The sequence below is a fragment of the Podarcis liolepis genome (genome assembly GCF_965112155.1).
Source record: "Podarcis liolepis genome assembly, chromosome: 8".
NCBI lineage: Eukaryota > Metazoa > Chordata > Lepidosauria > Squamata > Lacertidae > Podarcis > Podarcis liolepis.
In genome coordinates, this window is record NC_139560.1 from 49,895,021 (window position 1) to 49,908,713 (window position 13,693).

Below are 13,693 nucleotides of genomic sequence, written 5' to 3' on the forward strand. Positions count from 1 at the left end.
TTGGGATGGGAAAGTACTCCTTTCCATATTGGAGTATTGTAGCAGGTCTACCTTTGAAGAGTCTTCAGAAGTTACATTCCGCCCAGAATACAGCAGCAAGCATGTTAATAGGTACTTGTTCCTGCCCTGTACTTGTTACTAGATTCCCTTTCAAGCATAAAACAAAATGTTGGTGATTGCATTTGAAGCCCAAAACGACTCAGATGCAGGATATACTGGGGACCACCACCTCTCACCCTCTAAGACCCAGTAAAAATATCCTTCTCTATGTCTCACTTGCCGTGGAGGTGCAATTGGCCAGGAATGGCCATGCCCAGATTATGAAACACCTTGCCCCAGAAGTATTGTTGGGCCTGTTGGGAGTTTGGTGGGAGAACTATAGTTAGTGAGCATACAAGGATTGTGTTTTTGTTTCTCCGCCCCCACCCCAGCTTAATTTTAATGAATGTGTTGTGTTGTGTTGTGTTGTGTTGTGTTGTGTTGTGTTGTTTTGTAAAAATGCCTTGAGTTGCTTGTGGGAAAAGGCATCTAATAAATGTAATTAATAATAATATATCAGTTTCATCATGGCTTGTTTGAACTAACCACAATGACGCACCCTGGGGTATAATGAGGATCTGTTGTTTGTTCAAATTAAAACTGAATGCTTCTGACCTCTGTCACATACTACAGAAAGAGAGGGGACCGGGGTTTTCAAGAACAAAGTTCATGCAGGTACATTCATATAATGCTAAACCAAAGTTTAGTGTTACATCCAAAACCAAGAAATAACTTATTAAAAATTCAGAAAGGCATAAAGGCACTGCACAAATTATGCAAAGGATTAAAAATTGGTCAAAGTCATGATTTTATTGCAAAATAAGTGCCTTCCTCATAAGCAAGATAATATTACAAAGTACAGTCAATATTAAACTGTTTATTCATAATCTTGCTTGAACATTTTATTTTCACGATTTATTTATAGTTCCACGATGGCTACCAGCTGTTAAAGTTGATGTAAAAGTGATTCCATATGTTGAACTCAGTTGTTTCAAACACTTTTCATATTGAGTATTAAGTTTTATGGCTTCTTGAAGTGCATATTTTAGATCTTCTATTTCATCAAAAAAATCCTAAAAAGTAATACCACACACAGTATTTTAATTAAGTACTACTTCCTAGTTTGTCCGTTCTTGTATTCATCACTGAAATAGTCTTATAGGAAACAAGCCATCTTTTTAAAAAATGACGTTTTACAAGAACTCAAGATTTGCTAATGAAAAGTCCAAATTTTAATTTGATTGGAATATTACTCCTCTTAACATCTAACAGATGCAAGATTCTAATCAATGGAAGATTTTGTGAACTACAATGTGTGCCAAATCTTATTCAACCAGTAATTAGAGGACTTATCTTATGGACAAGTTCACAGTGTGGTACTGAAGGCTTGATTACAGATTTTTTAGTTAATTTCTCAGTTAGTTTGGGGTGTTTTTTGTTTTTTTTTTGTACACTGAAAAAGACCAGTCAAGGAAATGAACTCAACTACTCATTTATTAAACCTAAACTGTTGGACTGCCCCTATCCTGCGACCTGTCCAGTCAGATTGTCCCCTCTTTCCCACTTTACATTTTGTAACATTTATTTGTTTTAGTATTTGAAAACTAAATCACCTTGGATGATTAGGCAGAAAGGTGGTATATAAGTGCAATAAGTAATTATAAAGTTACCTTATCTAACGCAGCAAGCTCATTTCTCAACATTCTTCTTTCTTTAGATAATGATTCATTTTCCATCTTCAGACGCTGAATCTCAAAAAGCAGTTGGTCTATAGTACAATAAAAACCATTAGGAGCTCACTAAAAGATAAAATCATGTTACATATTCATAATTTTAAAAATATGCTTATACCTTCAGGCAATTTTCTTTTCTAATGACGCCCTGTATCAAAGAAAGTATTGGAATTTAACCCAGCTAGCTGGAAACCTCCATGAATATTATCAATACTGTTTCAGTTATAATTTTAATATTCAGACATAACATGCTGAAGAAACATGATCACAAAGTATATGTTTACCTAAATATTTGCAGGAACAGCTCCCCTTCTTTTTACACACACATTTGTAAGACCCATTTTTTTTCTGTAGTGGATCAGTTTTGTCCTTTGGTAACATCTTTTTACTTTCCAGCTCCTTCATCTTTTGGTTTGCTAAGTGAAGTTGGTGTTCCATATCATTAATTTTAATCTATGATAAAATAGTAGAGTATTTGTAATAAGCATTTAAATTAATGCTATATCTAGCATCCTTGGAAGCACACTTTACACACTTTACTAAACTTTATTGGCATCAGAAGCTAGCAACAAAAATGTGAGAGAAAAGGAGTCAGATTCCCATCAAAATCAAAAGATGCAAGTATGAGATGGAAATGAGAAATATTATTGACTCAATCTATGCCTGCAAGATCTCATATATTGCATATTGTTCATTTTGTGTCAGTTATATGAACTTTTACAAGCGTCTTCAGGGCTGTCAGCTACACTCATCTGTTGGCACAGGTGCAAGCAGCTCCAATCCAATAAAGGAACTATGCAAGCAACTCCAAACACTAAACACAATGTATTTCATCCATAAAAAAAGGTAAAGGGACCCCTGACCATTAGGTCCTGTCATGGTTGCGGCGCTCATCTTGCTTTATTGGCCAAGGGAGCCAGTGTATAGCTTCCGGGTCATGTGGCCAGCATGACTAAGCCACTTGTGGCGAACCAGACCAGCACACGGAAACACCGTTTACCTTCCTGCCGGAGCGGTACCTATTTATCTACTTGCACTTTGATGTGCTTTCAAACTGCTAGGTTGGCAGGAGCAGGGACCGAGCAACGGGAGCTCACCAAGTCGCGGGGATTCGAACCACCGACCTTCTGATCGGCAAGTCCTAGGCTCTGTGGTTTAACCCACAGGATCTTAAACATGCAGCCATGTTTTAAAGAAAATATCTGCTTGCTTATTTTTTTCTTTATGCAAATCACCTTTGCTACATCAGATGCTGAAAGCTAATGTCCATCCCATGCTTCCCAAGAGTTTGGATCTTATAGTAACAGTTAAAAATAAAACAAGGCACAATAAAAACAAAATGTCCAATTAAATTATGGTTAAATATCCAACACTTGACTAATCTTGGCCATTAAAATGCCAGCCTAAAGAAGACTCCTCCCCTAACACCCCACTACTTATTGTATTATCCCCATATCAGATAAAACCTAATTTACAGTAGGAAATCACTGAGACTGGCATTGTTTGAGGGAAATGTCATGAGGAATATGCAAATTAGATGGAAACACAAATAGCTGAAAACACACAGTAAACTCCAGTGTGGACAAGCCCTAAATCTTGAGCATTCTTTTAAAGTAAGAGTTTACATGAAATCATATGACCAGAACTTACAGAAAGTCTTGCAATTGTTTCACATTGTCCTTGGTTTGTTTTTAATTCTTTATTATACCTTTTCTGTAGATTATGATACAACTGGAGTACTCTGGAACAGCAAACAGACAAGAATGATAACAAACTGCTGATTTTCCTAATACAGATATAGAAATGCTTGTTCAAACCCCTCTGAAAAGAACTGGCAGCATCTGGCAGCAGGGCTTGGTGGATTCCATTCACTACATGCAAAATGTTTTGTTTTGATTTGACTTAATAAACCCTGAAATCCAGGATGTGAAAGATGAGGTTTACGGAGGTGGAGTGGCTGGGTGTGGGTGACAATGGTGAGTAACAAAAGAGAGAAAAGGGCAAGTATACCAGGAGAGGCCTCGAAGAACCAACAAACTCAGAGCTGCCCTTGGCCTATCACCGCTGGCCGCACTTCCAGGACTACAACTCGGCTGGGGAATGGAGCAGAAGAAGCTGAGACAGGGAAGTTAGAGACATGACCAGCAGAAAATGACTCCCTGCCCAACTCTACAGATCTGAGAAAGACTATAGCAATAACAGCAGTGGCAGCAGGAAGGGGAACCCTAATTCCCTATTGTCTCCAGTGAGATCTAGAGTAAAAAGAATCTAACTGAGGATTTAGTGACACAATTTTAGAATGGCCTAGCTGACAAAAGCAAGATTTGCTAGCTGATACTAACTGTTCATTATGAGAAAATAATGTAATTCACACAGCAGTAAATTGGATGAATCCACTGACAAAAATGTAAGATGCCAAAATAGAAGCTCATTTAAGAAAAATGAGAAGGAATTGTTTTTCTTTATCCTCTGCTGCAATACTATTCACACTTAACTGGAAATACATCTTCATGACCACAAGTGGACTAATGTTTTAAGTAAATATGCAAAGAATCAGATTCATAGCAGAGATACATCTAACTATACTTGCACAACTTACCTAGCATTTTCCTTTACTCCTTCACGTTCCTTACGATAAAACCCATCGTCTTTAAGGGGTAAGTGGATTTCTGTTTGAACTGGCACACTAAGTTAAACAAATATTAGATAGGTAGCCGTGTTGGTCTGCCATAGTCAAAATAAAAAAATTTTCTTCCAGTAGCACCTTAAAGACCAACTAAGTTAGTTCTTGGTATGAGCTTTCGTGTGCATGCACACTTCTTCAGATACACTGAAGAAGAAGTGTATCTGAAGTGTATCTGAAGAAGTGTGCATGCACACGAAAGCTCATACCAAGAACTAACTTTTTTTATTTAAACAAATATGATAACTTAAAATCTCTTCCCCAAACATGGACATTTTTTCTTTTTCTTAATAGTATATTCTGAAGCAATTAAAAACGTCAATGCGAAAAATAATCTGTGGCCTCAAAAGCTACATACTTGTATTTCGATTTTTATCATCTGGATATATTAGGAAAAACAGCAGTGAGATAACGGAAGTTCAAAAAAGTAGGGGATATAAATGTATATTGGGGGAACTGAATATATATGTTCATTAATTTTTTTTTCAGCTGGACAGTCAAGATTTACATTTGGTGAAATGGGTTTCTTTTTGCTCAGACAGAAATATTTTTTTCAGAAAAAATAATATTTCCACCTCTTAAAAAGCATTAATATATCACATTTTCAGACAATGAATAAGTAATTCATTCAATGGTAAATTTACTTGCCCCATAATTTTATTATTATATATAAATTACTACTGTGAACATAGTCCTTGTTCAATGTCTTCAACTCTCACAGACTTGCTTTAGGAGTACTTTAATGTAAAAACTGTGCAAATATTACCTAAAGTACTACATCAAATATGACCATAAGAGCAATTATGGATTCTCAAACTACTGCTTCTTAAGTCAGCTTTCCTGTAATATCTCATGGCTGCAGTCTGCATTAGGTACGTCAAAAAGCTATGAAGTCTGTGGAAGTATATAATGAGCTATTTGAAGACCCAGCACAATTTACAGAGCATGGCTGTGCATGGGAGACAATATCTGTCTAATCATCCCAAAAAAATCTAATGAGTCAAGAAGAGGAATTAATGTTCAATATTTTCCTTCTTCAAGAGAAAAGTAAGTATAAATTCATCTATCCAGAAACATACTTTTTCATGAGTCATAGTATAAACACTCCCCAAACTCAAATTTAAATGTTTTGAAGAGTGCTTAAAATGATTTCATAGACTGCAAAGTGCAACCTTACTTCAAACCTGATGCATAGCAAACTACAACCTGTGTTCTCCCTGCCCAAGGGTTTGTCAAACCACAGATCCTATCACCCCTGGCCATTGGCTATGCTGGCTGGGTCTAAACCAGATCTTTGGCTGGGAACATGGACACCTAAGGAGCAAAGATATAGTCTTACTCTTTCTTTGTGACACAAGTAGGCAGTAACTTTTTTTGCCCTTGCAGTTGTTCTTGTAACTGTGCCCAATCATATTCCAACTGCTTGTTTTTTAGGCGTACATGCCTCAGCTTTTTAAGCAGCAACTGATTTTCTTGATGGAGCTGGAAAAGGGAAGGAAAAAACGTTTCTTAAGTTAGGAACAGATGCAGTGAGTTAACTAGTGCAATGGAATAGTTTTCACTGTGTAAAACATCCTACTTTAGCTTTCCTTCTTTAAGGATGTTCTCCCTTTAATCAAAATACTTGCAAAACCTAACCTAGAATAGAAAGTTATTTGCCTGTCGCCCAACACCAAAAAGAATGGGACGCAGGTGGCGCTGTGGGTTAAACCACAGAGCCTAGGACTTGCCGATCAGGTCCGCAGTTTGAATCCTCGCGACGGGGTGAGCTCCCATTGCTCAGTCCCTGCTCCTGCCAACCTAGCAGTTTGAAAGCACGTCCAAGTGCAAGTAGATAAATAGGTACCGCTCTGGCGGGAAGGTAAATGGCGTTTCCGTGCGCTGCTGTGGCTTGCCAGAAGCGGCTTAGTCATGCTGGCCACATGACCCAGAAGCTGTATGCTGGCTCCCTCAGCCAATAAAGCGAGATGAGCACCGCAACCCGAGAGTCGGTCACGACCAGACTTAAATGGTCAGGGGTCCCTTTACCTTTAACACCAAAAAGAAAACTAAAATTGGCACCAGGAAAACATTAGAGGGAATTCTGAAAGTGAGATACCACAACCCAAAAGGCTCTCGCTGCAGATAACAAGGGGTGGACAGGGTGTGGCAGTATGAGGGAAATTTGCAGAGGACCTCAATGGACAAGAAAGGCTGCTGTGTGTTTGGAACAAGGGCAGAAGATGCGGGGAGACAGCGGGAGGCGTCCAGCTGCCACCGCCTTGAGGTGAACCTTGAGGTGAACTCTGTAGACACTGACAGAAGCCGCCTGGGGAGCCACTTTCCGTCACTCACTTGGAGGCACTTGTGAACTGACGGCAGCGCCATCCACTTCCCTCCTACAGCCTCCCACACGGAGTGGACGCCAAACATCCGGGGAGGGTCACGTGCCCTTCCCCGAAAGACACAACCAATGAAACGGCTGGAGGGGCGGGGCCTTCCTTTTTAGCGGGCCGTAGCCGCCAGGTTTCCAAGTTCAATGGCTTCAACTTAAAAGCCTATTATCTGCGACGACTTTGCAACGGGAGAAAAGGCCCCCACGTGCGAGGTGTCCAATGTCGCGCCTGCGCTACATGAGTAAAAGTAGTACGGAAGGTTTCGCAACAGACGGGTAAAACCATGTATCCTGTGTCCGATGAATGTTATAAAAACCCTGCCTACTCATAGGCGCGCCCTAGCCGCTAAAGCAGAAGCGGTTAAAGGTAGCTAAACCGACTTGTTTACATTGGTAGAACGAATTCTATGAGGTCATCCAAACGCGACTGCAGCTTCAGGCCCCCCTTTCGGAATTTCGGCTTCTAGGTTACCATGGTGACAAGATTCTGTGACCGTGTCCCCAGCCCAGCACTGAAACGTAACAAAGAGATGGCGACTCGGTTTCGAAAGGAACTTCCTTTGTGGTCAAAGCTCGTTGAGAATATAGGAAAGTTAACATGCACGCAAACACTTGCGAACTTAAATGTGCCAAAATATAGTCTAGCATTGGCTTTTGTAGAACTCTAAAGACACACATATAAATGGGGGGAAATTGTTAGTTTTTAAGGGTCCACAGTACTCTTTGTTTTCTCTGCAAGAGACTCTCACAGCTTCCCTTCTGGAAACTGCCAAAATATAAAAATTTGATGTCGTGGGTGTTTAATGAATTTCATATTGCCAATCTTTTAAGGCTAAATAATATATCTTGAATGTTATCCTGCACTGTCCGAGAATCATAGACACCTGTTTAACTTACTGGCAAAAGGAATTAATTGAAAGCTAGGTGAGCAAACCTTTTATATAAAAATACAAACGACTTTTCATTTTATTTGAAGCCTAACAAACCAGGCTAGTTTTTTTTGCTGGATTAAATAGACAAGAACAAAAAGGAACTGGAGAGTAAGGGTTGTGTCCTGCTCTGGCCTATCATAATATATGTTAACATTTTAAAAGATGAATTACTAGAAAACTCAAGAAACTGGATAGCTGTAAAATCCTGCAGTGCTAAATTTAGATGCACAATGCATCTGCTTCTAGATGAGTGTTTACAGCATTGCAGCCATAAGCTATTTAGCTATGAGCCTGTATCCACATAAGTTCCATTCTGTAGGATTTACATCTAGGGTTACAGTTAGCAATTTAAGATTAAGCAAAATTATTCCTAATTTACCAGCTGGCAGCTGCACAGGTTACAGGGAAGTTTGTTTCAATTTCAAGTTATAAGACCAGCAGACCTATTGGAAAATTTAGTACAGTAAGCCCACAAGTTACACACATATAACTTGTGCATATTCAGCTTTACACACTTGGTTCCCCCCCCCTGGGGGGGGGGCGGAGTAGGCATCTGGGGAAAATACTTTGGCAACCAATGTGTCTTACACAATTTTGGCTTTAGGCACAATCCCCAGAATATTAACCCCCACATAAGTTGTGGGCTTACTGTAATTGACGACAACAAACGCAATTGCAGTGAAAGTGAAATAGATCAGAACACAGTCTCAATACAAGATCAAATTTATGTAGAGATTCCTAATATTTATGGCATACAGGGATGAGTCATTGTTACAATTACTGCTAATTTCTCCTCCCCAAACATCTCTAGACACACTGCTGGCTAAAAATGCAACTAGGTCACCCTCTCCCCCTTTAATTACACCTAGTTTGGGGCAAAATGCATGAAAATGCAATCCATATGAAGGCATCCACACCCCTTCTCCACCCACCAGGCACTGGACAATTGGGGAACACATATGTGCAAATGTGATAGAAATGCCGAGTCTGTGTTTTTCACTGGTAATGTGCACACAGCCTCAGTTACAGATTGCTGGTGTTTGTAGCCATCATAATGGATGCCCAAATTAGCTGCATCTGCAGCTTGTATGCTAACAGCAGCCTCTTCCAGAAAAACGTAATCTTGCCACAATTAATATTGCAAGCATCCAGGATTCTCTGGGTTTTTTGTTTTACTCTCATACTAATAAATAGGGCTGCCTAGGAAATTTCTTTGTAAACTTCAACTAGTTCAGAGCAGTGTGACCAGCTAGACCAGGTATTGCCAGCGCTGAAAGGCCTTCACTGCCTTGCTATTGGTTTTGAGACCTAATTCAAAGGACATTTTATTTATTTTTTTATAATAAAAAAACTTGTAAAGTCCTACGTAGCCTCTCTGAGTCTCTGTGACCATATTTCTGGATATGAATATGTGAAGGAATAATCAGAATCACATACCATGGCAATACACTCTGGAGGATCAGGAGGACATGTGGCAGGGGAAGTAGAGATTTTTCCACCAGACAAACAGAAATGCTTGTTCTGATGGAATGATCTCCTTAGTGCTGCATTGAATTCCACCCCGAATCTGCTTGGGTTTTACACAGAGTAGAGCCATTGAAATTAATGGACCTAACTTAGTCATGTTCATTAATTTCAGTGGGTCTACTCTGACTATAACTTAGTTGAATACTACCCCATATAAACGTAGGCATGTTGGCTCTGCAGTGTGATCAGGAACTGTACAAAATGCAGGGTCTCCAGATATATAGCAATTCCATGTCTATGCCAAACATTCCAAGTAATAAGGGCACAATCCTACTCCCATCTCCACAAATTTATAATCCTGGTTATGGTTGCATGAACATGGCTCCAAGTAACACCAATAGGATATTAAACAAGCAGTTCTATTTTTATAGGAAAAGAGGTGCTGGAACTCACCTTTGTTCTCTTATAATGGCACTGGTGAGTTCTAGCTGAAAAATAGCCCTGCAAAGAAGTAACTAGCATATGAATATGACTAATCCAACAGTCCAGTTAACTGTGACGTACTCCCAGGTAAGTGTGTATATGATTGCAGTCTTAGTCGTATTCATAGAATCATAAAACTGTAGAGTTGGAAGTAACCCCGTGTCATCCAACCCAACCCCTGGCAATACAGGAATCTTGCTCACAGCCATCCCTGGGTGGACTTGAATCACCAACCTTCTGGTAAATAGGCAGATAAACTGACCTACTGCTGAAGGGACCCCTCACTGTAGATCTTTCTGTTAAAGGAACATAGGATGCTGCCCTCTAGTAAGTCGTATCATTGGTATATCTAGCTCACTATTGTTAACACTGACTGGCAACAGATACACAGGGTCTCAGTTTTTCTCAGCCCTATCTGGAGACACTTGGCATTTCAGCTAGGACCTTTTGCATGCAAATTCGAATCCCCATGATGGGGTGAGCTCCCATTCTGTCCCAGTTCCTGCCCACCTAGCGGTTTGAAAGCACGTCAAAGTGCAAGTAGATAAATAGGTACCACTCCAGCGGGAAGGTAAACGGCATTTCCATGCACTGCTCTTGTTCGCCAGAAGTGGCTTAGTCAAACGCCGGCTCCCTCGGCCAGTAAAGCGAGATGAGTGTCGCAACCCCAGAGTCATTTGCGACTGGACCTAACAGTCAGGGGTCCCTTTACCTTTTAGACATGAAGGATTGTGCTGTTGGATTTTGGTCCTTCAGAAGCAGAGTAATTTTTTATTTCACTGCATTTCTCTAAATTAAATCAGGATATAGAAGCATTGCACATTCATTCTACAGAAGATAGAAACTGCAGAGACCTGGATGAAGTGCAACTTTTACAGAGGCTACATGACTTTTTAAAACATAATGACACCTGGTGATCAAAAGGATTTCAGTCTCATCAGGCAGAGGCTATTTTTAGTTAACAGCACCGAGAAGTCAAGTTATGAAAGTCTGTGGTTATGAAATATCAACTTCCTGGGGTTATGAAAGGTATATTAGAGCACGGTTCAACAGCTAGGAACCACCTGTCATTCACAGTAAACTAAACTAAGGAGTTGGAGGGACTGGGATAAAAATACAGCTCTGTTATTATCACTGTTCCATTGAGCTATGGTTCTTTCGCCAGAATCCTTTTGAAATTCTTAATCCTTATTTACAGCAAGAATTGGAAACGTGGAAGTTACTGGACTCCCAGCTCCCATCATCCAGGACCACTGGCCATAATGGCTGGGGCTGATGGGAGTCCAGGGACATCTGGAGTAACACTGTTTCCCTCCCCTGGGACATTTTAATATACTTTCAATATAACTTTGCAGCATGTAATTTCAAGAACTAAGGCTTTTATTTGCACAGGTATTCACTGTTGTTCAGTGAAACCAGGATGCTCTTAAATAATAAAACCGGCAATCATTGGTTATTTATTTATTTATATACCACCATCAATGTAGATGGCCGTGTACATAATTAAAATAAGAAATTCTAACCCAAAGAGTGTACAATCCAGTTCAGTGCTAAGTGTTTGTATAGCTGCAATGCTTAAGTGTCCACAGTATCTTTATAAGGGAAGATGTTGGGGAGAAAAAAATGGGAGCAACTGGCTACACCCCTCTGAACTGATTGGCCGTGCCCCCATGACTTCCTCACAGCCCTTACCAGTCTAGTAGACATGGTGGCAAGTAGCGGGTTTGGCGTGCACACACACACACAATTAAAACATAATGCAAATGAGATGCATATTTTTTCAAAAAAGAAAAGAAAAATAAAGATAGGATTGTTAACAGTCTCAGCTTTATTGCTACATACAGGCTCCCTGTTCTATCTGCTCTGTTGTGCAAGTCAGGAGGTAAAGGAAAAGGTAAAGGACCCCTGACCGTTAAGTCCAGTTGCGAACAACTCTGGGGCTCATCTCGCTTTACTGGCCAAGGGAGCAAACGTTTGTCCACAGACAGGTTTTCCGGGTCGTGGCCAGCATGACTAAGCCGCTTATGGCGAAACCAGAGCAGTGCACGGAAATGCCAATCAGGAGGTAGAAAGCCCAATTGAATTCAGTAGCACTTACTTCTGAGCAGGCATGTTCAGGACTGCACTGTAAACCCCCCCCCCCTTTTTTTTTGTATGTTGGTACTTTGAAAATAAAACTGCCAATAGTAGTTTTAAAGAGTCCCCAAACTGTCTGTGATTCATCATATCATAATGAATCAATATTTGCATTATTATTCAGAAGCTGATCCTGCCACTTCTGCACTATGAATAAAGTGGAAGCAGTTTTCTACAAACCAGCCTTCATGTTCCAGTGAGTAAGGTTTCATTATGCATAATTCCGGCTCCACACAGAATGTCTCCAAAGCATGCCCTAGCAAGAAAAATCAGGGTGGAAAAATATGTTAGCTGCAGCTGGAACATAAAGCTGAATACCAAATGAATATGTGGGAAATGTGCTGGAAAATAATGCTCATATCACTGATAACCAAACAACAACAGATATTTTTAAAAGCCAGAAGAGTGTTAAATTAAATTTGTATATTTCACATTTGCATATTTTTTATAAAGTGTGTTTGGAATTATAGTCCATGTTCCAATATTTAATTAAACTTTTACTAGCTATTGCACAGACAGAGAGAGTGACACACACATGCGCGCACGCACGCACGCGCACACACACACACATGGTCGCATTACAATACTATCCAGGATGATTTTCATAAAATCCAACATCTTTTAAATAATATTACTTAAATTCCTCCTCTACTGTTATATTCTTTCAAAAGACTACTACTGTGATCATAGCATGTGCCACTGTACTTAAAAACTGATTATAAAGGCTTCACAGGGTACAGTTTGTGGAGGCTCCTGAATCTTGGAATACCATTACACTAGTGTTTTAAGGATCTACATTCTGGTTTCCATTCACACCTGTGTTCTACATTTTCTGTCCCAAGTATGTCTATTCGTGCCTTTCATGTAGTAGGTATGAACAAGTTACAATATACTTTGGTTAGTAGAACCCTGTAACTCAGGGATCACCACTTTTGGGTCCAGTGAGCACATTTCAAATTTTAAGAGTGCTGTGGGCACCAGTTAAAAAATGACTGCCATGTGGGGCATAGCATAACACAAAATTAAGAGAGAGCACAGTCATGGTGAAAATTTTCCCATAATTGTATTTCCACAATGGAAAATCCTAGCCTGATAACTATCTGGCTGTCATACAGTTGTTACTGGCACAAGAACCCCCCCCCCAAAGCAAAGCCTAAGCTGCCATCCTAACAGAATGCAAAGAGACTTACTTCTGAGTAGACATGTATGCCACTGTACTACCCATTAACTGTACAGTGAATTCTTAATGAGTGTCTGACCTTTAGTTCCTGCACAGGAAACATGCCAAAGCCTATTTGCAGAATTTTGCAGGAGGGGGTTCTTTAACATTCTGTAGTAGCATTTGCAGAAAATAACAGGTAGTATCTGATCTTGGACGAACCCACCACAGGAAGGAAAATATAATATCAGGGCTTAGTCCGGTCAGACTGTCCCCTCCCCACCCATAAGGCCAATAGTCATAATTGCTGGGAATCTCAGGCAGGTGAGACACCCATTTACTAGAAGTTGCTTGCAGTACCAGTCACCACACGGACGGCTTGTAGGTTGTAGGCAGATATGGATATACACAGATATATAAAAGTACAAAGTATCTCTGTTGCTCTAAATAAGTTCAGCAATTCAAGATGTTACACTTGACAAGTAACACTGACTGGCTAATTGATTAATGGACACTACTGAGTTGACATGCATCTATCACAGTTATAGTAGGGGCACTGGGCCATTACCACAGCAGCTGGCTTGGCTGGCCATGCGCCTGCAGTTAGCTCATCCATGGAGTGATTTACACTTTTGAAGGAAATGAAGCCCTTCTCATGTCCAGTTACTCCAACAGTAATCTACCCCG

General features: G+C 40.1%; 1 protein-coding gene across 2 annotated transcripts; it reads right to left on the bottom strand.

Annotated features, from left to right (window-relative positions):
* Positions 1 to 811: 811 nt before the first annotated feature.
* LOC310713964 (uncharacterized protein) lies at positions 812 to 7,000 on the bottom strand. Of its 2 annotated transcripts, none has more exons than XM_083518799.1 (7): positions 6,631 to 7,000; positions 5,795 to 5,937; positions 4,372 to 4,458; positions 3,423 to 3,513; positions 2,057 to 2,225; positions 1,710 to 1,807; positions 812 to 1,112 (listed from the first exon to the last, which is right to left on the bottom strand). In XM_083518799.1, the coding sequence occupies exons 1-7, from the start codon at positions 6,865 to 6,867 to the stop codon at positions 948 to 950; spliced, it is 990 nt and encodes a 329-aa protein (XP_083374925.1). In that variant the 5' UTR covers positions 6,868 to 7,000; the 3' UTR covers positions 812 to 947. The 2 variants fall into 2 exon arrangements, with proteins under 2 accessions (XP_083374925.1, XP_083374926.1); XM_083518800.1 differs by having other exon boundaries at positions 6,790 to 6,993.
* Between the last annotated feature and the right edge of the window lie 6,693 nt (positions 7,001 to 13,693).